The following is a 25,322-nucleotide window of genomic DNA, read 5'->3' as shown; positions in this document are numbered from 1 at the left end:
ATTTATGTTCATTGCAGTAAATGTGTCATTCTATTTCAGTAAAATGTGTTCAATTGAAAGAGCATTGCAGTAGTAAAAACATTTCCTCGTATGACGAGGGTGTGTGAGATGGTTATTTTATGAGTCGCTCTCAGTTTTAATAAGGAAAAATCTTAATCGTGAAGCATCCAAGGGCATTTAGCATTTATCTTTATACCTTCGACTCTCTAACAGTCAGTGCACATTTGTATCATTATTCATCAAAGGCACAACTTACAGAGCCATTTAACACAGGCTGAACCAATACAAACGCATTAAAACAGTCAATCTAGTGTTGCAGGAGGAAACTTCTGCACCCAATGTGAGGAAACTTCCACAATTATAAATAATTGGCGGTCTTTTGAAGTGTTTATTCACACTTTGGGTTTAGGAATGATTTTTTAAAGTTACCACTTTTAGATTTGTCACCCAGTGTTATAAGTAAGCCTTAAATTCTACAGTTAAATGTTTGTCTCTGTACACAAGTCCAGGACTTTATGTTTCAAAATCTTTTGAACTCTGAAAAAATTCATCAGATTCTCTTTTTTTTCATCTTTTTTTCTGGTTAACTTTGATCTCAGCAGCAGCCCACCAGAAAGTGAGGCTGGTGTCAAATTACAAGTGTTCCGTATTGTTTGAATTAGAGACAATCATGATGGAAACTTCACTTCAGAGATTACCAAAAATTGCAGTATGAAGACCTTAAAGCTGATAATTGGAGTTTCTGAGAAATCTATGTTTATTTATGATTCTTTTGAAATGCAAAATTATACCTAACTAGTCTTTTACTATGGTCTACTGCCAGTGGTCATTCATATACATTAATGTATATAAGTCCTTCCTTCGTCCTATAGACCCCTATACAAAAGTGATCGCAGACTGCGCCCAATAGGCTTCGACTTCCTGTTTTTGAGAGTGTCAATCAACGTGAATGTGGAACTGTGCACGAAAACAAGGCCGCGCGTCACAACAGCAGGTAAATATGATTTTGGCTCTTACCTGACCCATAGACCTATAACAATGCGACCCGATGCGACCTTGTTATGTTCCACAATGCGCGTGCAGGAAAGTAGAGGCGTGGCTTCTATTAGATTGGGAGAGGCAGTGGGAGGAAGTGAGGTTGTTTAGGGCGGGACATCGAGACGTTTCTCTGAAACTCCAGATAGCAGCATTAAGTTGAAGATGTATAACAATTACATATTGTGTGAGATAAAGTTATTTTATTGATAGATGTAAACCCCTCCCCAAAAAAACTATGATAATGTAAATTATACAATTGTACAAATGGTTTTTGTGTTTCTACCACATTGTTGATGATTTAAGTTGGATATTCAGACTAAAAACAAACATTTTCATTGTTTTATCTATCTCACTTGGTTACTTTGACTGAAAAACTAACTGCATGATCAATCATCCGCAGTGTTTTTGTGACAAAAGCAAATAAACATATAAAGTCTGAGTAAGGTGAGAAAGCTAAGGTTAACAGCTTTTCTGTTGTATCAGCTATAAATCAGAAAGTAGTTGTGTTGAGTAGTGTCTTTTATCAGGCCCCGTGTACCGATAGTAGCTTTGCTTCTTTATCAGCACCTGGCTCTGCACATTGCCCGTTCCTCTAGACAGCATTCATGGGCCGAAAAGGAGAAGTGCTTCATTTCAAAATCAAGTGGAGAAAACGAAAACTTGCCTCTTTGGTTCCAGTCCTTGTTTTTGGGATTTCTGATTCAATCACATCACACAGTGTGACATGACTAAATAAAAAATAAAAAAATTCATAAGAAAAGAAGGAGGACCAAGTAGAAATGATGACACGAAGACGTGTTGAAAAAAGAAAGGATGATATGTTTACGATTACTGTGATTTGACTTTCATATCATGCTCTACTGTAGCATTCTTTGATCAAAAAAGCTATTTCAAGGGCTTTTTTGGGTCATTTATTTTGACATACCCTGTCTGGTATGCTACAATAATAGTTGGGAGCAGGGTTGTTTGGGTAAAAAGCTTGAATAGAAGTTAAAAAGCATACATTTGTGGTGTGTCAGACATATTGTGTATCTATAATAATAATAATAATAATGCATTGGATTTTATATAGCGCTTTCTCATAGACGCTCAAAGCGCTTTACAGGATTAAGGCATTATTCTTTCACGCCGTACTTAGTGGTGGTAAGCTACTATTGTAGCCACAGCTGCCCTGGGGCAGACTGACGGAAGCGAGGCTGCCATAGTGCACCATCGGCCCCTCTGACCACTACCAACACTCACTCACACAACATTCATACGAGGCAATGTGGGTGAGCCGTAGGTGTGCCGTGGGATTTTGGGACAACAACCATACATTATTATTTAGTGCCCTATAAAATCCATGTTAACAGAATCAGACTGAAGTACGGATCGACCAATAAAAACGGAATCCACTGTTGAAAATGGATATGAACAGAATCGGCATGAAACGCCATCACCGTGAGGAAAAGACACAATGACAGATACTACTAGAGCGACTGCCACCCCACTGTGGCACCTGGAATTCTCAACTACTAACCAGGCCCAGATCTGCTTAGCTTCCAAGATCTAATGTGATTGGACAATGACAGGCTTATATGGTACTCTAGTTTGTGTTTGTTGGTGCTTCCATCAAAGAACATGAGCCCAATGAAACAGTCCCTCCAGGATTTTGAGATGTTGCGATCGCAACTATTAATGCAAAATCAAGCAAACTCCCTTTATAGGGAGCCATTGCAAAAGAGTCAAAAAGCCACATGAGGCTCCACAGCCGCAGGTTGCAGACCCCTGCTCTAGATCCTCAATGAATGTTCTGAAAGCTTAGCTAAGATCAATGAGCCCCATTACTTTTTGACTGAGTTTTTATTAGGAGGAGGGGAAATTATTTTTTTCCAGGGTTGTAAGTCAAATAAAATTTGGGGACAATGTTTTTTTTTTTTCTATGCAATGAAGTTGCTTCATCGTAATCTGTCATTTTTGCATCAAAATGCATCAAAGACACTCACATTTCCCACCAGGTTATGTGAGAGTTTATATAAAAATGTCCTTGAACATATCAGTGGCTGAAGTCAAAAAGACCTCCCCCCCAGCAGTATCTCAGGGGCTTTGGGTACTTTAGGGATAAACTGAAGGATTAGCCTGGTTGGTGTTTTTAAGGCGTCTGCATGTGTGCATGTGTGTGTGCCATAGCAGTCAATACTCAATACGCTGAGCCCAACTCTCCAGGTCCACCTTACCATTTCAACCCTCAATCAGGATAATAACAAACGTCACTCATATTGTGATCAGGTTGCACCTGTGCCTTTAGATAACCATTATTCTTCCAGCAAAGGAGGAAGAAAATGAAATTATGACTGGACTCAAGAGAGATTTACACACACACACACACACACACACACCATGTGGAAACACAGTTATGTGAACATGCACGGGTCGGTTACTTATTTCCCAGCCTCTTACACCAGATGTGGGCAATTGGAGGCCCGGGGGGAACGTTAAAAAATGATAACAAAAATGACTCTAAAATCACGAAATTACAACAACATTACACAAAATACCTGCAAGAACACACAAATGAACGAAACAAAAAAAACAAAGGGCCAAGACTACGAAGCTGAATAAATAAATCATACAAATAAAATAAAACACTTCTATGCATCCGTCTACGGGACTCCACGTCCCACAATGCAATGCACAAAACGCTTCTGTTTACGGTGAATATAAAAACAGATTTTGTTTATTTGTTTGGGAGTAAATTATCTTTACCTTATTGATGTATGAGGCCTACACTGTCTTTATCTGTAGAAGAAATGATCACTATGCACTAGGGATGTAACGATTCACTCAACTCCCGATACGATTCGATTCACGATACTGGGTTCACGATACGATTTTCTCACGATTTATTTTACAAAATGGGACTGTAGACAAATGATGACTGAAAAATATTCCTTTTTTTGGGGGGAAAATACTGTACTATTTTCCTTTTATTTTTCATTGTCAAAATAATCCCTTGATAAACTATTCAAAACAATGCAATTTAACTAAAAATAAATCTTGAATGAAATAAATAAAGGAATAATACAAATGAAGAAGAAGCTTATTAATTTAAATTCTGGTTCAATTCAAAACTACATAATAGTTCTTTTTCTTTTTAAAAGTGCAACTGAAAATGTATTTTGTGCCGTAACAATTAGACTTTAAAAAAAAACAAAAAAAAAACAGTCATTTTACTGTGTTGACGTCAAATATTTGTTTGGACCAGCAGAGGGCGCTGGTAACCCAGTGGTCGGTTGGCATGCAGATATTCCACCAGTGAAGAAGAGATGCTATGCTAGCAGACAGAGCTAATAGAAAAACGTGATTTTTACAGATATTTACGTAATATTACAGATATTCTTTTGGTGCTAAAGATGTAAAGAATCATTTATGAGAATGTTTAACAGTAAATGGCGGCCAGAAAGAAAGTAGTAGCAGATTCCGCCCGCTACGTCCGCTTCTGGAAGGATTAATATATAGCGCCCTCTGCTGTTTAAAAAAAGTACTGCGATTCAATTTTCAGCGCATCAATGTGAACCGTGGTACCTATGAATCGATTTTTAACTGCCTTACGATTAATCGTTACATCCCTACTATGCACAATGAAAAGGAATTCTGCTATTGTCTGCCTCCTCTTCACCTAACAGTGAATATCTGTACCAAACCGTTTCTTCAAGTTATAAAGATCTGCAATATTTTCATTCAGCTGAATGTTTAGCTTTTATATACATACAAAGTCACTAAGAGAAAGTCATTTTGAATTTTAGTCTATAAATAAAATAGTCACATGACAATAGTCACATAGCATGACTGTGTTAGCCGAGTGTCAAGCTAAGAGGCTAATTACTGTTGAACCTCTGCAGAGTGTGCAAAGTGAAAGTGGCCAACATATTTAGTCCATCACCAATTAAAGTCTACAGGAAAACTGGCATTGATGGATAATATTAGGTCTTTCTCTGAGTGTAGCTTTGAGCCTGCATGTGGATATTTTTATCATTTGAAGCTCTCCTGTTGCTAGTGTACTAATGATTAGCTGAGACACTTTGAGACAAAGCTAAGCAACTCACGCAGCCAATTAGAGACAAGTGTTCACCACATGCTCATTTTATCAGGCCTTAAAGGTCAAGACTAACAAATTGGGCATCTATGTGCTGGTCCTGAGTGCTGAAAGAGCATTAGGGAACAAGGAGTAATAGATTAGGCATTAAAACATTTCTGTGTCTGAAGTAGTATTGACTCTGGTGGACTGTAAATGTCTCCTGGGGATGAAGGGTAATATTTATTATGATAATCTGTGGGTCATAATTTTCCTTACAGAAATGAAAATCTATTGATACATTTTAGCCAGTTTTATTTAATTATGAGAGATCCCTTCATGTCTTATAAACTGACATTGGACTGTTTTGTTAATATTTTTCACTAATAATGGTATTGTCTTTCGTCTGAAAAAAAGATTGGTTCTATAAAAACAGCCGATATAAACAAAAATGCATTTGCTGACAAACACTCATAAAAGCATAAAAATAAAAATAAAAAAATAAATTGCCATTTTTTAAATTCAAGCTCAGAAAACCTGAATTCCTTTACTCAAAAAAGTCACATGGTCAACTGGTGACCCGGGGGCCATAAGGGGCCCATGTTTTAATTTAGTAAATGTCCCAAATGTCTCCAAAAACAAACTAAATGTGTTATATTATTGGGGAAATGTTTAGAGAGAATTTTATTTTCCTTAAGTTGCAGCCGCCAGATATTTGTTTTGACCAGCAGAAGGCAGTGAAGAAGATATGCTATGCGCTAGCTAATAGAACAACGTGACTTTTACAGATATTCACGTAATATTACAGATTATCATTCGATGCTAAAGGGGTAAGGAATCATTTATGAACATATTTAAGAGCAGAAGGTGGCCTGAAAGAGAGTAGTAGTTGAATCCGCCCGCCGCCTATGCTTCTGGACATCCCTGCCAGAGTAATTATGTTAACATTTCCAGAGCTAAAGTAAAGTCAAATAAAAGCAGTCGTTTTTTTTTATAGTAGTCTTTTTCACTTACAAAAATATCGTATCGTGATCTTGAGCCCATTATTGTTGCATTGTTGTGTATCGTCTCACTGCTAGCTATTACTGAATGTTAGTGAGCTCACCCGAATACATTGTGTCTCAAAAGTTTATGCTTCCTCTCTCAAATCAGAGATTAAAAAAAAAAAATTTAAAACGTTGCTTTGGAGAGCACAGTACCATCATGACCTCCTGGCTGCTTCAGAGCGGAAGTTTCTGGAAGACTTCTTGCTTTGACAGATACAATAAATCCTCCAAATGATACGTAGGTACAAATGGACAACTTCATTTGATAGAGCTGCTCCCTGGGGGAAGATTAACTTTCCCTATAAGAAAACAAGCTGAACCATAAAATGAAAGCGGCACCACCATCCAACAGAGCGTGTGGCTTGTGCCTTATCTCCCTGCAACCTGGCTGAATTCGAAGAGTAAATAAGGAGCTAACCCAGTAGTGTACACACAAACCTAAGGCTACAGCTGCCGCTAAATGCACGACTGTATCAAAAAAAAACTGCTGCTGTCATCCTTTTGTGCACATTTCAATGGTTCTTGTAAAACATTGTAGTAGGTCAAGGTTCTCGCCAGCGCTGTTGAGTGTAGGGGCCTCCTACGGTGTGATTTTGATCCCCTACGCTGTGTTTCAACCAGCGTTGGTGGCTTTTCTGTTGTTTTTCCCTTTTGTAATCGGCACCGTCGTAATAATTGTTGCACACCGGGACACAAAAAGGACTCTCTTTTCAATCTGCATAACCTAGAAACAGATACATCAGCTGCACCGTCTATTTAATACAAGCGACTTGCTCGGATGCTCCCGTCTTCACCTGAGGACCCCGAATCAGTCTTTTGAATAAAATGTAATTTCTTGTCTATACATTTTCTCTGAGTATTTGTTTGTCGAAGACCTACACCAAGCATGAGTAGCTCTCTAACTCCATTTATCACGAGTATTTACCAATTCACCTACTTTCAAGTAAGGCAGTAACAAAGATTAAACAAACAGAACAACTTTAGCTTTACTTTACAAAATTTGGCCCTCAGAGAGTTATACATTTTAACATTTTCGGTCGATGGTTCCCAAGCTTTTCACAGTCCCGTACCCTGTCAGACATTTAACCTGAAGCCATGTACCCCCTACTATAGCACACTTAAAAACATAACAATATAATGTACAATGTTGTTCAACAGTGAAATGTGTTCCTGAAATCCAGTTGAGGAATTATATATAATAAAAAAAGAATAATAATCAAGAACATAACATCTTGTTCAGAATTATCACTTGTTTGCTTTATTTAATTAATTAGCCTAAAGTCATTTTCAGTGAAAAACCAATCAATTTCTTTTTTTTTTTGAATGAGCTCTAACAAACATTTGTTAATTGGATAAATAGCAGTAATACAACATATTTATCACCCTGAAACTGTGAAAAACAAATCACTACAACTTTAATGAGAAGGGTGAGGTTGAGAGGATGCACAGAACTCTGCAGTGTTTGGCTGAATTTTATATTTGTGCTTTTTTGATGAGATTGTTCTTCTGTCTGAGGAGGCATGAAGGGGGTTCTGCATCCGACTTCTCGCTGCTGTTCATGGCTATGCTAGTAGTTCTGCTATCAACAAGTGTAGCACTGCTAGCATCTTGGTCCGCCCTGAATATTGCGTATTAGGGGTAAAACAGACCAGTCGACTTTAGTGTTGTCTCGCGAGTCTGTCTACGTGACGTCGACAAGTCGCAGTACCTGACTTTTCCCAAGATGGCGATGCAACACAGCAAATAAGGGTCCTAGTACCCCTGCAGGCAAGACAGCACAACATCAAGCATTTCTTCAACTGCAGCTGGTAGGCAGATTCTACGGCTAATATACATGCTAACGTTAGCTGTAGTGGTAACATGTCTGTGTATTAAGCAGATCTGGAAAACATCAGCAGCGCAGGATGGAGGCTCCGTTAGCAGGATAAGACCGCTGTTGTGCCAAAATCTGTGACCCGAAAAAATCTGTGACCGGAAGTAGCAACTATTCCAACCCCTGCGGCTTCTCGGCAGACATTTACTCCTCCTTAAACATGTTTGTAATTCTTCTCCAGTCTGCAGTTACTTCACCCAATGGAGCGTCATGTTTAAGGGGGAGTAAATAGCTCCTTAATTGCTACGAAGCTACTGTAAAAACAGCCTAAACAAAGTCTAAACGCCCGGCACAAAGCAGCAGTGTTCCTATGTTTCCCTAGCTTCTATAGCATGTCCCGTGTTGCTGGGACTGGTGGTATTGTGCCAAAGTCTGTGACCCAAAAAAATCTGTGACCACTGCGGCTTCTCGGCGGTAGAGAAAAAGAGTGCTAAACCTCTTCGTAGCTATTAAGGAGCTATTTACTCCCCCTAAACATGACACTCCGGTGGATGAAGTAAATGCAGACTGGAGAAGAATTATAAATCTGTTTAAGGGGGAGTAAATGTCCGGCGAGAAGCCGCAGGGGTTGGAACTGTCGCCACCTGCAGTCAGATTTTTTTGGGTGACAGATTTTGGCACAACACCGGCACTCGGCTCGGCACTTATCGACTAGTCAACGTCGACTCGACTCGTATGCACATGGAGTCGACCTTTAAAATTATGTAGTCGTTCAAGCCCTATTGCGTATTGCTGTTGCTGGCAGATGACACTTCAACTGTGGGCTGAATAGAGGTAGTAGGCCATGTGGAAGGACAGCATGGAGGCTCCTGACTGCTGGTCAATTTATGTTCTAGTTTCCAATGTTGTCACACTGTTTTTAATTTTTATTCACATACCCCCTATGACAATTTGTGTACCCCACTTTGGGAACCTAGCCTGTAGGTGATGCAATAATTCAGGTGAAATATCCAGAGGGGCTCAATATTTGCCACATACTGGGTTCAAACATTTGTTTTATGTATGTTTGTCGAGGTTGTAGTGAGTTTGCAGTAATATGACTTACCACAGGGCCCTTTGTGCTGTAAGTGGATCGCCTTCTGCAGGGCACATCCCATCGCCCGCATCTCACAGGGGCTGCCGTAGCTGTGTCCGTCCGACCCACACACTGGGTCGGACGTTTGCGGGCAGGCCTCGGGGCACTCGCACACCGGTTCGTCGTTCTTCACCACGCACACCGCCCCGTAGTCACACTCCTTCTCCATCTCCATGCAGGGGCTGGGTATGTTGAGATCTGAAAGTTGTCACCCAAAGGGAACACAGAGATGGAGTTAGAGCGAAGACACACAGCTTATATTGGAGGAAATGTGGGTCATAAAAAAGCAAGGGTTGGAGAAAGGTCTGAGGCAGGAGAGGGCACAGGTGAAAGGGACACAAAATAGAATGAAACCACAGCATGAACTGTAGCGTTTTGTGTTAGAAAGGATAAGTTATGGTGAAATATGCATTACTCCTGTGACACTTCTGCTTTCTATGTCATTTCCTTGCTTTGTCCCTATTCTTATGTATGCTGAACCTCTATAAAGTCTACTGAGTTCAGCGGCACAAGACAGAATAGAAACATGGTCAGGTTGCACAATAGAGATGAAACAGCTCACCAACAATAGCTAGAAAGCACCCCCTCCCTCATTTTTTTGAAGAGTAAACGACTGGATTAATTGACGTTCCCAGTGTGCCCCTTCAAAGGCTGCCATTTGCATCTCGGTGAGAGCCACAGCTTCAGCCGAAGCTGACTGAACTCACATGGAAGAGCGAAAGGAGGAGGAGGAGTAAAGGGACCGACTCGCACGACAGGGAGGAAAAAATAGAGGGAGAAAGAGACGAGTGAAGAGAAGAAAGATCCAACTGATTAATAATTCAAAAACAGCAAGCTCCTGGGCAGAGGCAGATATGAAATGTGAACATCAGAGAGGTGTCTGCGCCAGTCTCTAACTCCGGCATGACTTCATTAAAAGGAGGACTGGATTTTGCTCCTGTGATTCTCTCTGACATTGTTTGAGCTTAGCTACACTTCCTCTGAGCCAGAAAAAACCGGGCTATGACTGCAAGCTTTGGCCTTGCTATGCAGAAGTGGGATGTTCTGTCATCGAGTTCCTCCGTTATTCATTAAAATCTATTGAGGTTCATTTGTCACTATTAATAAAATAAACACTGTGGGCTTGGCTTAACACTGAAGGTGTTACATAATCCTAGGGGCAAAGGAGTAGAAGCTTTATAGTGGTTCTCACTGAGTCATTAAAGATGGATCAAGTACCTACTTTTAATGAGAAATGCTAAAAGTTTCTGTTGATTCTAAATGTGATCTTTAGGGTGAAGGCATTAAAGTAAAAGCTACCCTTCGTTATGACACCACCCATGAATCCATCATTATGGAGAGCATTATGTGATTAGATGGCAACAGCGAGGGCGGTAATGACTGACTTGATATACTCGGAGCCCCGTGATTCATTTACAGGCTTAAAGGCAGACAGAAGTTTCACTTGTAACGCTAATGTGTTTGTAAATGAACATGTGATGACACAGGCAGCGGCAATTAGCTATAGTTTCTCTCTGATTAAAGCATTAGCAGGAGAGTGAGAGATAGCACAGTTATTATCAAAGTCACATGGTTCCATCACCGCTGTAGGCCCTCTGAGCTGATTAATACAGTTTAATGTGCCTTTGATAGGTTAGCCTAAGCTAGCGTCATCACAGTTGATGACACCAGCAAAACATTTACATAAATTCGTATTTATAAATTTCAGCAAAAGTAAAATATTGGTGTCAGATACTGTCAGTTGTCTTGATCATGAACATTCACATTTTAAAGGCTTGGAAACGGTTTCTATCTTCATCATCCATCATTCAGTAGGTCAAAATGTATGGGCACCAACACAATGTAACGGAGTTAAATTTTATAAAGTGATATGAATTTTTGAAATTTTGCCATTGGTTTATTTTTTAACTAATCCAGAATCGCCAGAATTGCCTTCAGTGCAATGAAATTATATTCTCATCACTCTTTTTAATAGCAAATGGCTCCGTTAGCAAGTGCTTCCTTTTGAGCACAAAGGCCTTTAGTGCTCTGGTATTTAAGATAATTAAGTCTTTTTAGCCGTTTTTGAAACATTTTTCAAGGTTTTTTTTTTTTTCACGACAAGACACCACTAAAACATAACTCTCAGAGTTAAACGGTTTCTCCTTGATACAAATATTCCCTCCAAATACTAAACATATGCATTTTTGGACTTTAGGAGGAAACTGTGGGACCAGGAAACACCCTAAATAACCAGTGTACAGTAAGTGCATTCCTAACAACAAAATACTAGTGTAGCTAGTATTCATGTGGGGAAAATTGCTATTTGCCTCAAACTTGCACAATTCCCCACACAAATACAACTCACAACTTCTACGATATCATGTTAACATGGTAAGGATTAGATATGTTCGAAATGAGCTTTTTGCCGATATCTGATATCGTCCAACCCTTATCACCTATTTCTAGAAGGATTAGGGTATGCAGTTCTTTCATTCCGTTTTAACCTCCAATAGGCTGAATTCTAGGCATAATGTGATATTATAGCTGCAGGATTGGCAGTTTCTCCTGAAGTTTTCATACTAACGTTTGACTGTAATGCAGAAAGTTGTTTTGGTGGATGTCTCTTTTTACAAGGACACTGTGACTTTCCAACACACTGCTGTTGAATCCTGTGTTTTGGTGCCAAGATGGCATTTCAAAAGTGCTACGAGGCGTGATTTGAAAACGTAGAGAAGCTCATTTCTAGCCTAATTTGGTTCCACCTCTAAAACAATTCTTTCACTATGATCTTATTTCAATACCCTGCGTGTGCCTTCAGGTGCACGCATGTGTTTACGAGCCTAACTGCAGTAAGCTTGTAATCCAGGTTTTGACCGTGGAACCTTGTTTTCTGGGAAAGTTTACCACTTTTCAAGGACGAGACCCTAAAACACGGCTGTAGCCTCCGATAAGGCCTTTGCTTACAATTCTAATGATGGAAGTACTCACCTCTAAATGACAGTATTATCTGCATCATTATTTAATTTAAATGAATTCATTGAATGGGGTGTTGTTTAAAAAGAGTAGAGAATTTCCTTCAAATGATAAAAACACCATCTCTGCTCTTTCATGGATGGAGGCGCAAACTACACCCAAATGCCAGCCTGTCATCCCTTGTAGGAAGGTGCTCACGTTCCTTTTCCAGGCCTGCTTCTTCCTTCAACCTCCAAAATCCTTTTCTTCACGCCCCGATCAGTGTTTCTGTCAGGCAGGTACAGAAAGCAGCAAAGGTGCTCGGCTTAAACCGATCTATTTATGTGTGAAAATGTGCTCGACAGTCAAATGGGAACATCTGCAGGGCCGAGCGCGCCAAAGCATTGTTGCACTGGCTGAGCAGGTGCGGCCGATTTGACGTGCTGTGGCAGTCAGTGGAGAGCAAAATCAGTGAGGAATGAAGATGTTTCTCATCAAGGATTCTGTTCAGCGTCTGTGATGATTCCACTCTAAAATCGACAAAGCCAAAGTTCCACTTTTATAGCAACAAACCTCATCTCAGTGCCTTCACCTGAAGGGCCTTTAATGCATTAAAGACATTTATGTACCTGATTAGACAAAGGTAAGGAATGTGCAGGGGAAAGGCAATATTAGCATACAGCAAGGGCATACCTGCAGGCTGTGTCTGTCTACCACTGAATACTTATCACAGGCAGGAGGCAAAGCTTCTTTGTGCATTTGCAACGACGAACGTGCTCTTCTTTCAAAATAAAGTCATGCAGACACAGCATGAGGGGGAGAAAATCAAAAAAACGAGAGCTGCTGCCTGAACTTGTGACACGTGTTAAGCAGAAGGTGGGAGATGTCAACAGATCTTATCATCAGGGGGGCGTCAAAGATGATTGCAAAGATTGCTAACAAAATGAGGCGTTGAAAGTTGGAATACTTGTGCATGAATGATTGCCGTCTGGTAACACACGAAGGCCACGTGTTTCAAGTTTTGTTCTGACACCCTGTTGACCTACCTCACAAAGTTTGCGCTCAGCGACAGCCTGCGGTCGGCGCTAAATGGACCGGAGCTCCCTGGCTGCCGTCAATCCAGCTCCCGTGGCACTTCCTCTAATTAACTTGATTAGCAGTAAGTGCGCTGCTGATGTTAGGCTAGTTTATCCGAGCTACACAACTGTTTGTAAATCCAATCAAAGACACGCCGGCAGAGATGCTCATCAAATAAACATGCAAATGATAAAATATTCTGCCTCGACTCCTTCTGTGACTGATGTTTCTTTGCAGCCTTGCAGAGCTCTTTGTCAATGACAATATGTCTTCTTCTGAGTGATTTCCTGTTAACCTCCCGAGGCATGAGACAGTACATCTTCATGCAGCTCAGAGGCACTTGCATGAGTTTTTTGTGCCGTGAACTATGATGTGACACACACGAGCTCTGCTGAGTCGCATCAGAACCAAAGACAGCAGCATTTAAGCAGAATAAAACGCTTGCAAAAAAAATACATTTTTGTTTTCGTTCTTCCTCCTTGGCTTGTTTGCCATTGTATTCCTAACAAATCATTAAAACACTTTGTATTTGTAATTAGGAAAGGCCATTAAGACAGAATGAATGATGGTCATTTAAGGCCTGTTTTATTCAAAGTCAGGCATTTGTAATAAATGACTGTGTTATAATAAATAGACTTTGGTCTCCTTAGATTGCAAGTATATCTAATGAGATCAAACCATTAGCTATTATGATGGAGATGGACAACTTTTATCACAGTAGGAGCCACAAAAATGTGATTTTCTTATCTGAGGGTTACAAAATCAACAATGATGTCAGCGAGAATCACATGTAAAGTAGAATCAAGAATCTAAAGTCAGCATTTAGAATATAACCATCTGACCATTATTATTATTGGGCGTTTTTGTATACTTTTGTTGTCGTTTTGTGCGTTTTTGTTGTTGTTTGTGTGTTTTTGGTATCATTTAAGGTATTTCGACTCTCATTGTATGTGTTTTTGATGTCATTTTGCAGGCTTCTGTGATCGTTGATTATATGTTTCTCCCATTTTAAGCGTTTTCGATGTCATTTATTATATCATCAATATTATAATACACAGATATAATACATCATTATATTATACATTGATAATCCTTTTATTATAATAAATGATTTATAATAATAATTTATAATATTTTCTGTCATTTTGTGCATTTTTAGTCATTTGTTTGTTGCTTGTGTTTTTCTGCTGTTTGTATTGAAACCTCTACAAAGGAAGTCATATTTTCACTGGCGTTTATTTGTTTGTTTGTCTTTTAACCTAACAAAGTTTTAAGCAATGATAGATCTTACATTATGGAAGATTCCATTACATTTTGGAGGGGATTTGGCTCAATATACTAATTCTGGATCAATTTCAAAAATCTAAATATCCCTATCTCTCATCATGAGCCAAATTTCAAAAGTTCAAAACATTAATACTTACTGTATTGTTCTTAATGGCGTATATATATTTATTCCAAGCCTTTAAAGCACCATGATCAGGATCACTGATCCATATACAGTAACTGCCAACAGCTGGCAAAGAGATTTGGCATTTTATAGATATTGTTCTCCCTCTGACTGCTCTTGTTTTCATGTATTTATGTTGTCAACTTTGTATCTGTCATTGTGTTTTAGGAGTCAGTTTGTTCATTCCATTTTAGGGGGTGCACAAAATCCTACTGTGGGCTGCATATGGGTCTCTAAACTTTTACTGATCACACAAACTGCAGGAAACTCTTCCTTCAAGCAAAGTTATTTTTTGTGTGCAAATAAACTGATTACAGGTGTACTTTAAAGCCAGTGGGAGACATAATAATGGCATGACATGAACTTGACATAACATTTCCAAAGTTGAGTTAATTAAAGGCATAAAATCAAAGTCGTAATATATAAGTTTTATGAGTATAAATTATTGATCTGAATTACATTGATGAACTGCAATAAAGCTGGATAGATTCTGATGTTGTATTGGTGAATGTCTGTGTCTTTGCACAAACGTGGCTGATAATGTAAAGTGATTTGGAACTACAGGTTTCTACTTAAAAAAAAAAAAAAAAAGTGTTGAGGATATTTTTTAGAAGGACCAAAACAGCACTGAAAGACTTTGCTCTGACACTTTTAAAGCTGGAATGTCTTAACTCCTACGGCCTTTGTTGGCCGTGCTTTCTTCTTGGATATTCATCTGGACCGGATGCCCAAAGCTGCAGAGCATTTCACTCTTCGTATTTCAATTTTCCAAGATTGATAAAGTGAGTAGAGAGCGGATTGATTTAGTGAGGAGACGGAGAGCTCAGGGCCATGACTTATACTCCTCGCTGCAGTGATCACTTAGACGGGGCCGTTTGAATTCACGTTCATCAAAAGGCTTTGTGGATAAGCCTTTTCGCACTCTGGAACTGCGCATGCGCGACCCGGGGGGGTCATAGGTCGAGAGGGATATAAACGTAAAAAAGTTGATGATTCCAACCAAACAGCGTTTGTAATGTTATTCCTGAGATCTTTAGTGTTTTAATAGTGTTTATATTATTAATATTACAAATATTCGGACTCAAGGGGTGACCAGGGACTTCTGCTGAAGCCACTTTCAGCCGATCCGAGCACTTTTAAAAACCGATGGAAGCAGCTCAGCAGTATTGAAGCAAGGCAGTCCTCGTTTCTATGCAGATTACACCTGGTGCACAAAAACACTGACTATCTGGGTCTCCAGCGGGTAGAATTCAGACTCTACTCAAAAAAAAAATACTTCGTGTTCAAGGCGGATTGTATTTCCATCCATTTTCCGACCCTCTCGCTCGTTCACAGCGGTCTGCTGCTGCCTATCTCCAGATTTCTTCATTTGCTGGGCGGGGCTACAACCTGGACAGGGTGGATCGTATTTCACATATGAATATTGTACTTATATATTGTTGAACCACAATAATCTCGATTTCCTTCAGCTCCTCTCCTAGGACAGAATGAAATGTTTGTATGGCTTTGTGGTTCTCTACAACTCGCTATATCGTGTGATTGCGAATGAATTAGCAAGATATCCTGAGTCCTTGCTGCAACAGTTACTCATCACAGATGAAGGTGGTGGGGATTGATGGATTACGCCGCAGTTAAGCAACGGCGATGTTAGGGAGTAGTTACACATCCAGTGGAAACCTGGTGTAGTGTGTCTTTAAATACTTTTGCCACAATCTATGACAAACACAGCAGAATATCTGTTGGGTGGACACATAGCTTGTTTAAATTACGTACTAACATTGGCCAAGACATTTGTCGTAATGTGTTTAAAAATCAATGAGAGATGTTGTCACAGACCCAACATTGTTTTCACATACTCCGGAGGGTACACCAGGATTCCTGGTTGGGAATCACTTACAAACTAAGACGAGAAACGCACAATCACCCCAAAGAACGCAACATGAATGGAGCCATTATTAAGTAGGTAAGTATTTGTTGTCCTTTTAAAAAAACATTGTATTGTTATTGTGAGCCCATTATTGTCTATCATTTGGTGAACTCAGTGTATCGTCCCACCGCTACTCATCACCTAACTTGAACTATCTTTTGAAAAAGACTGGTTTCAACTCGCAAAAACGGTTTTTTGGATAAAATACTGGCGGTTGTCAGGAATAATCATTGTCTGATTTGGCCTTGTTTTTAATTTCATACATTTCACTCTTTTTAAAGACAAAATACTTTTATTAAATTGTCGGTTTTTAATTTTATATTGTAGATCAATCCCAGCAAAACTCAAATCTTTAGCAGGTTTGCTATAACTATGGTTACTTTTCACACAATCCAAATCCGAAAGACTACAAAGTCCTGTAATCCTTGGGGAGTCAACACAACACTGTGGCCCATTCCAAACAATCACAACAACAACAAATTCAGTAACAATAGCCTGCGCTGCATGGACACTGCTTTGTATCCTCAGTGCTGGTTCCCTGCTGTGCTGACATCCCATGGAGAGGAATGGAAAAAACAGGATTTCCTTCCTTCAGACTAAAAGTAAGCTTGTCTCTCTGTGTGGGTGCTCTGTCACAGTGAAATGTGAAATCCAATCCATTTGTATGGATTTGGATTAAAGATTATGCTGGGCAGAATTTTTGTTTTAATCATTGTTTGTTGGCCAGTTTTTAAATTTGAAATGCCTTTACATTTCTTTTTGCTTTTTTTTTACCTAGGCATTTAGCTATGGTGTATTGAGTGTTGCTCACCAAGCTGTGAAAGGCTCCTGCAACCAATGACCCTGAGCAGGCTACGCATGTAATTAAGAGGAATATTAGCAGGCAATACATTATTATGTTGAAATCTGTATTCATAATGCAGTAATAGTGGAGACCAGGCAAACGGAGGTTTGTGGAGCAGTTCAGACACACTCAGTCTATGTTATAAAATATTTAAAGAACAGTCTATGCTATGCTAACTAGCTACTCAATGGTCACTTTAGCTCTCTATTCACAATTCTCCCAATCCAACCTGCTCGCCAGAGATTCGCAGATTTCACAGGTGCTAGTTTTGATAGGAGGGGCGGGGCCAACAATGGTGGTCCGTGACATAAGAAGCCACCAAAACTCACAAACCACCATCCTCAGCCAATGGCAACATTAGATTGTAATAGCTGGGTTTTAATCCATAGAGGGCAGTCACTCTCACGTTTTTAACAACATACGACAAATTTGAAATACTTTGAACAAAATGAGTTGGACAAAAATGTAAACGTATGACAATAAATACTGTCAAAATAGTCATCATTCTTGTTATTGTTGGTATTGCTGTAAACTGTGTGCCTTCCTGTAAAACCGTGAGCTTTTCCTACAATACTGCAATAATTATCGTACTGTGAGGTTAATACCGAACCGTGAGCTTTAGATATCGTTACTGTACATCCCTAATCAACAGGGCACCATTTTGAATGACTTTGTATCGAAAAAATAAGATTTTTTTGTTCCCACCTAAATTAAGATAGGAACTCATCGTCACGCATTATTTGCTATTTTGTCCATTCTGCTAATTTCAAACATGTTTCACTTACCGTAATTATTGACTATAGACTTGGATGTCTATTTTGTTAAATCTGATCTGTTTACCATGTATAAAACTGTATAATAAAGTAGGTGTGTCACCTTGTTTTCCTATCAACTGATGACGACGGACGTCAACGGTAACACAGGTTCTTTAAACTCCATCCCAGAATCTAAGGCCACAGGTCGACTCAGCCTCTTCCCAGCAGCCTGTGTCGACTCACTTCCTGCAAGTCCTTCAAAAGCTTTTGTCGTCTCAGATGCGCGGGTAAGATTTGCGACTTGGCCCGGACAAAAGTTAATTAGCTAAACGTGTCGTTGCGTCTGCATCTTTAAATTAAAGAGCTTAAGATATCAATCAACTTGTTTTTCCTGAGGGACGACAGCTCTTAAGAGCATCGCAGACGTATGAAGCAGCTCGGAATGACTATGCCCTGTGAAGGTGAACACTGGCTGGGGGGGAGGATGACACTGTCATCCATGTGACAGGAGATTTATGACTGAGTCACAAGTGGAGAATTTGATCAATTGGACAGCTGGCACGGTGATTGATCACAGCGACCCACGCAGCACTCGACCAGTGAAATGAGAAAAGAGATCATTATTTATTTATTCAAGATAATTCAATATTTCTGAATGTGTGGCTGAAGCTGAAAAAACACTTAATATAAATGACATGAAGCAACAATTGAAGTTAAAAAGTGAAAGTATGAACTTATATGAATTCACTTTTTCTATTCATGTTTTTTGACAAAATAAATGAAATCCTTTAATGTAAAATAGTACAATAATAATAAAATATTGGTGTAAACAAAATGAATGGTGATGTACTTTTATAATTAATTATTAATTCTCCTAGTTAATACTTTTCAAATTATTGAATCCTTTACCTAACTAACATTGCTTCAAAGAATAATGGGCAGTAAGCAGTGCTTTAGGAAAGCAATGCATGCTATCAAAAGTTGGTGGAATATTGGTGTAGCGGTTAGCACTTTGAGTTAAGGATGCTCTGGTCGATCGGTGCCGATTTTTCTTAACTGTGGGGGATCGGTGATCGGCCAATCCTTGCATATGAAATTGATATTTTCCACTGATCTTTTCTACCTCTGCAAAGGTCTTAAAGTCAGCCAGTGTCCCCTTCTGCTGTAAGATGACTGAAAGGCCCCGCCCACCAGATCATGTGCGCATGCTTCTGCTACACGGGTTAACAACAACCGTCACCCGGAGTATGGTCAACCTAGCGTGTAAGCAGTTCGGCAGTATTACACAAGAAAAGAGCACAAAGGATCGCAATTCGTAATTTCGAACTAAGTCGTGGTGATGCTGCAAACAAAACGTTACAACAAACCTTTTTTTTTTGCCATTTCAGAAACCACTGCAACACTGAGTATTGCGCATTTGAAGCTAGCAATCAATAATGCTAAAGCTAAAGCTAGCGGGAGCAGAGCGCTGTTCGAGCTTCCACACTAACACAAAGCTGCTGCATTTGGACATTATTTATTTTTGCTCTACAAGCAAACCTAAAACTCAGGACACTTTATTGGTGGTTTAAGATGTTTAGTTTTTCCTACAGATTATTTTATCATCTACTTCAAACCGTGTGATTTTCTTTATTTGTAAAACCAAAATACTGCTGTGCACTTTTTCGGAAATAGCTCAAAACAGGTCTGCAGTGTAAGTTGTTGCACAAGTTTTGTTTGTTTTTAAAATGTAAAAAATCATAGACTAAAGAGACTGATACAATTCAGTATTTTGGACAAAAATGCTCTAAACCTTTCATCTATATTTGACATAACTATCTTTTTATGTGTTTTGGCGTTTTTATTGTTGTTTTGTGTTTTTAAGTCAAATTTGTGGAATTTTGTGAAATGTTCTTGTCATTTTATACATTTTTCTTTCATTGAATGCATATCACACAGGTTTCCTGGCATTAAACAAACAAAACTTCATTTTTTTCTGTCCTTAATGTCATACGGTAATTCTATTTTTGAGGGTAAAAAAAAAGCAAAAAACAAAAATGAGTTTAACGGGCTGCTGTAGAAAGTGGTTTGCACTGTGGTAGGCACTGGTGGTAATACATGCTTTTCTGAGGAAAACCCTTGTAAGCAACTGAAAAGACAATTTTTAGGCTGTGGGTGATTGATTTAAATAGGGAATAAATAAAGGATGACAAACGAGAGCAAGAAAGAAAGAAAGAAAGTGGAAGAATGTAGAAACACAAACACTTGCACGCTCTTTCCTGGCTGGCTGAACCAAACGCTCTCAATGGGCACCTATGTTTGCGTCTTTTGATGTTTAATTAAAACCGTGTCGGGGGGCGGTGCTGTTTGTAGCACTCTGTTTTGAAAAATATGCAAATGCAGATTAAAATGCATTAAAAAAACAACATACAACCAGTTGCTGACGGATGCGACGCAAAGGGAACGAGAGGAAGGATGCAGAGCTGGAATGAAGATCAAATTGGGGGGAAGGGGGAGGGGGACTGAAACACATTCTGCCAGAAATAATAACAGAACAAACACACAATCGTTCACGCTGCCTTTTCTACAAATTAATTTATTCACAAAATAACACAGCAAACGGGTTTCTTGACGTTGAGAGATAACTTTGGGATTCAGCTAACAGCCAGAGGATTGTCGGATCCCTTATACACCTTCTGTTGCACCTGAACACAACACGCCCATGTAGAAAGCTTTAGATGAGTACCAGGACAAACTAACAGCAGCATTTATATCTTATGGATTTCAGAATCTAAAGTGGCTTTGCACTGATTGGATTGAACCTAGAAACCTTTCAGTCAAACCTCTAAAACGGGGAATAATGTGGATGTGAGCGTAGCCGAGCGGAGAGGGTCTTGAACTTTTGATGATATCAGTGGAAAGACTGCCAACTCGCTCTCACACTGTGCTTTGACTGAAGCGTGCGCAGCCTCAGGCTGGTTCACTACAGCTCATAGGCCAGCAAATCTCCTGCTGAGTCTTTTGTTTCCATCCATTTCCCTTTTATTAGCAAAGAGCGATTTATAATTGATTGAGCTGGCAAGGTTTTTAACACTCGACCTCTTTTGATGACATTAAGTGTGATGCACTAAGATCCTACGCTGCAATACTGTTTGAAAACATGTATACTTGTACTCTAATTACATGAGATTATTGCAATATACTGTATATATATATATATATATATATATATATATATATATATATATATTATAGCAATGAGGTCTTGATCCAAGTGAGACATTGTATAATAGAAAGTAGAAGGCAGTTATGGTCACTGAAATAAACTGAAGAGGAATGTGCATTTTGTCTTGAGTTGCACTTTAGCTGGACAAACAACAGACCAGAGCAATTGATCAAATGTGGCCTCCTACGTCAAAAGGTTGACCAAGTTATTGATAATGAATGATTGAGCCGGACCTATTATTATGCAACACAAATTTCATAAAAACGTGTTACTTTTATCAAGGAAAAGATCCCTTTCCTTTAATGTCCTATAAACAAGGGGAACTCTTGTCTATGATGGAAAATTGCAGTTTGTTCTCTTTGCTAATGCTTGTCACCAAACTTTTGATAATGATAACAATTTCCTTAATGTTTCTCATGTTCTCTATTTTTCTTTGGGGCAATAGCTTATGTATTTGTTGGGAACAGAAATGGAAGACTTTAATCACAGCGGGGGCCACAAAAATGTAATTTTCTGATCCGAGGGCCACATTATCAACATTCATGTCAGCATTTAGAATAATGGCCAATCTGAGCATTAATACAGGGAACAACAAAGAGGAGTTTGTGCATTTTATGAGTCATTTTGTGAGTGTTTTTTTGTGGTATATATTTTTAGTTTTGTGTATTATTTTAGTCATTTTGTATATTTTTCTCTCATTTACTGTGTTTCTAGAGTCCTTTGATATATTTATGTTGTCTTTTTGTGTATTTCTCTCATTTTATGTGAGTGGAGTTGTTTTGTGAATTTCTGTAGTAGTTTTGTCATTTTTGTGCATTTACTGTATGTTGTCATTCTGTTTAACTTTGTATACTTTTGCAAATCTTTCTCACATTTTATATATTTTTGCTGTCATATATAATTTTATCTCATATATTGTGCTTTTGAACTCATTTCCATGTATTTTTGTTGAATGTTTTTAATTGTTTTTGGTGTTTTTATTGTTGTCTTGTATATTTTTGTTGTCATTTTGTACATCTTGCTTTTATGTTATATATTTTTTGTTGTCATTTTGTAAAATTTTCTTTCATATATTGTGTTTTTGGACTCCTTTCTGTGTTTTTTGTGTGTACTTTTGTTGTTGTTTTATGTTTTTAGTCATTTTTGTCATTTTATGTATTTGAAGTAAGCTTCCTTACTTCACTTGTAACAGACAGTTACCATGGAATGTAGAGGAACCTATAACCAACTGCCTTTAAAAGCATGTAATTCAAAGAAACGTCACAAATCTGAACCAGTGAAAAAAAAAGTCATATCTTTCCTACAAGAATAAAACTCAAACCAAAACCATGAAAAGAGCACAGCTTGAACACATTCTAAAAAGAATGAAAGCTGCTGAAACAGCTGAGAAAGCCTTGAATGATTGTTTAAGGAGGAAGGCTACATTTAACTATAAAACATTGAGTGAAGACGCTACAGCCTTGTAAACTTTAAAACCTACTTGTGTCACAGACAGAAGGTCCTGTTCAGTTAAAAAGGAGGTCTGTTCCATGTGGAGTTTGCATGCTCTCCCTGTGCTTGCATGGGTCATATCTGGCTTCTCCACCATCACAACATGTAGGATAGGGACGTAGCTCAAGGTCAGCCACAGGTGGAGGTGCACGGCTTAGTTCATTGCATATTTTGGTTTGTAATTTCATTCATCAATTCATCTTACCTTTTCCTCATGTTGTACATACTAAAGTAGGAACTCTGATTTTCTGTGATTGTGGAAAACATGAGGATATCACGGTGTTGCTGTTCTGATATGGAAAAATCAAACTGAACCAATTAATATTAGAAAATGTCTATTTGTACGATTGCCGTACAAACAACCCCCCGTGCTATTGGTAGGGTTACCGAAGTACGTAGCGTCTTACGGTTAGGGTTAGGGTTAGGCTTAGATTTAGGGTTAGGTTATAACCCAATATCGCAACAATGTTTAAGGTTAGGGTTAGGGTTAGAGTTAGGGGTTAGGGTAAAGTTTAGTCTTAGTCACGTGACCAAAACTGGCCAAATAAGGGCGCTGCGCATGGATAGAATGTTGGAATATTAATACGGAAACCGTACGGATAGCCACTGCCTTAATGTTATTGTTCTGTTTTGGGTTTTTTGCATTAAAATTATGCCCTTAATAATGGACTTACAGTAAATACCACCAAGACTTGTTTTGGGAGAATATCACACATTACATGCTCTTCTTTCCCCGTGTGACTGAATGTCAGCTTTGCTCAAAATCTTGCACTACTTAATGACTGCTGCACATGATTTTGTGCACAATGAAATGTAAATAGTTATAAGACAAAGATGAGGGTTTATTTATCATGTAGAGTAAACTTGCTTGTATTATATTTTTCCATTAAAAACGGATAGCTGAGTGTCGAGCAGTGTAGCTAACACGTGACTGATTTCATGATTTCAGCGTAACTCTCCCAGTAAGTCATTTCAAGCATTTACATATATAAAATTAAGAAAAGTACCAGTTGTTGACTATTAATTTGGTACAATTTCAGGAACTCGAACAGCCAGTAAAGACATTGAGACATGGAAATGGTAATGGCTACAAATGTTTGATAGACAACTTGATATTAAGTTTCCCCACATAAACTTCTTCACCTGTTTTCAAGGAATGTATTACATATTTATTAATAATATCCACCTGTTTGTTTATCCAGCAGATAAAGCGCTTGTGTGTTTATGTTGTCATTTTGTGTATTTTTATTGTCATTTTGTGTATGTTTATCTCATTTTATATATTTGTGTTGTCATTTTGTATAGATTTTCTTCATATATTGTGTTTTTGAACTTATTTCCAGGTATTTCTGTTGTCATTTTGTGCCCTTTTGGTGGTTTTGGTGTAATTTTGTACAATTTTCGTTCATTAAATGCAATTTTGTTGTCATATTGAATATTTTTCTCTCTTTATAAATATATATATATATATATACATTTTTTTTTGTTTCCACACCTAAAATCCTTGATATTTTTTCAAGGGATGTATTATATATTTATGATATCTACCTGTTTGTGTAGCCAGCATATAATGTGTACAGGCTTTTCTTCTTCATCTTCCAAGCAGATAAATCCGATCAATCTACAAAGCAAATGTTGGAGCTAGGTTATTGATGTGCTTTAAAACCAGGAGCTGAGGTGGAATTTGGTGCAACAAAACCAAGATTATCACGAGCAGCTACAGAAGCATGGATTGATGCTTTTAAAACTCAAGGAGCAACCAAACAACTTAAAGTACAGCTGAAGGCTGTCATCGATAGAAAAGGAGGCTTCCATCAGTGATCGGGCAGTGGAAAGTATTTCATGAGACAGCCCTGGTAGAAAGAAGAGCTATGGGTTAGGATTTGACGTGCACTACACCATGCAGTGAGAAGAGAGTCAGAGGTGAGCAGTGGTGAGGTAGGGAGGACGCTTGGCTTTGTTTTGTTAGACACAAAAATAAGAGACAGAAAAGCAAGAAGAGAGGGAGACTTCTCCAACCTCACACATCACGTCTTTGCAGGAAGGTAAACACAAAGGAAAAGACATTAATGACACAGAGAGACACAGCAGGGAAAGGAAAAAGACAGCAGTACAAGACCCCTTCTGTTAGGTCCACACGAGGGCAGGTGGAAGGGCCTTCACCCCTCAGAGTCCGCTTTGATGAGGTCGCCCACAGGGTGACCCCACTTTTCCACCTGCAGCCCAAACTGCCGGGAGGAAGGCGGCCACACGGATACAGACAGACAGACACACGGACTGACACACTGAAACAAGAAAGAACAGCTTTTTTTAAATCCAAGTAGAGCATACGAGACATAAGGGACAGAGAGACGGAAATACACATAACACACAATCCTTCAAGGTGGAAGAATTGAAGACGGAGGGAGGGTGAATGAAACATGACGTTTGTGTTGGTGATGCAGATTGTGGCGTGAAGGCATGAGGAGATGGATGGAGGTGAAGAAGTGAAGAAGTGAAGGCAACTTTTCTTTGAATAAACCCCATAACCGCCATATAGAAAGTACCATCAAA

At 38.8% G+C, this 25,322-nt stretch overlaps 1 protein-coding gene across 9 annotated transcripts in view; it reads right to left on the bottom strand.

Annotated features, from left to right (window-relative positions):
- Nucleotides 1-25,322, bottom strand: part of agrn (agrin) — a 421,410-nt gene that overhangs the window by 109,115 nt on the left and 286,973 nt on the right. For all 9 annotated transcript variants that reach the window (XM_028452860.1, XM_028452862.1, XM_028452868.1 and 6 more), the window contains one exon: nt 9,057-9,284. In XM_028452860.1, the coding sequence (XP_028308661.1) occupies nt 9,057-9,284 (228 nt within the window). The remainder of the gene's footprint in view (nt 1-9,056; nt 9,285-25,322) is intronic.

The sequence above is a fragment of the Gouania willdenowi genome, chromosome 7, assembly GCF_900634775.1.
Source record: "Gouania willdenowi chromosome 7, fGouWil2.1, whole genome shotgun sequence".
NCBI classification, from domain to species: Eukaryota; Metazoa; Chordata; class Actinopteri; order Blenniiformes; family Gobiesocidae; genus Gouania; species Gouania willdenowi.
This window is presented reverse-complemented; position numbering and strand designations above follow the sequence as displayed.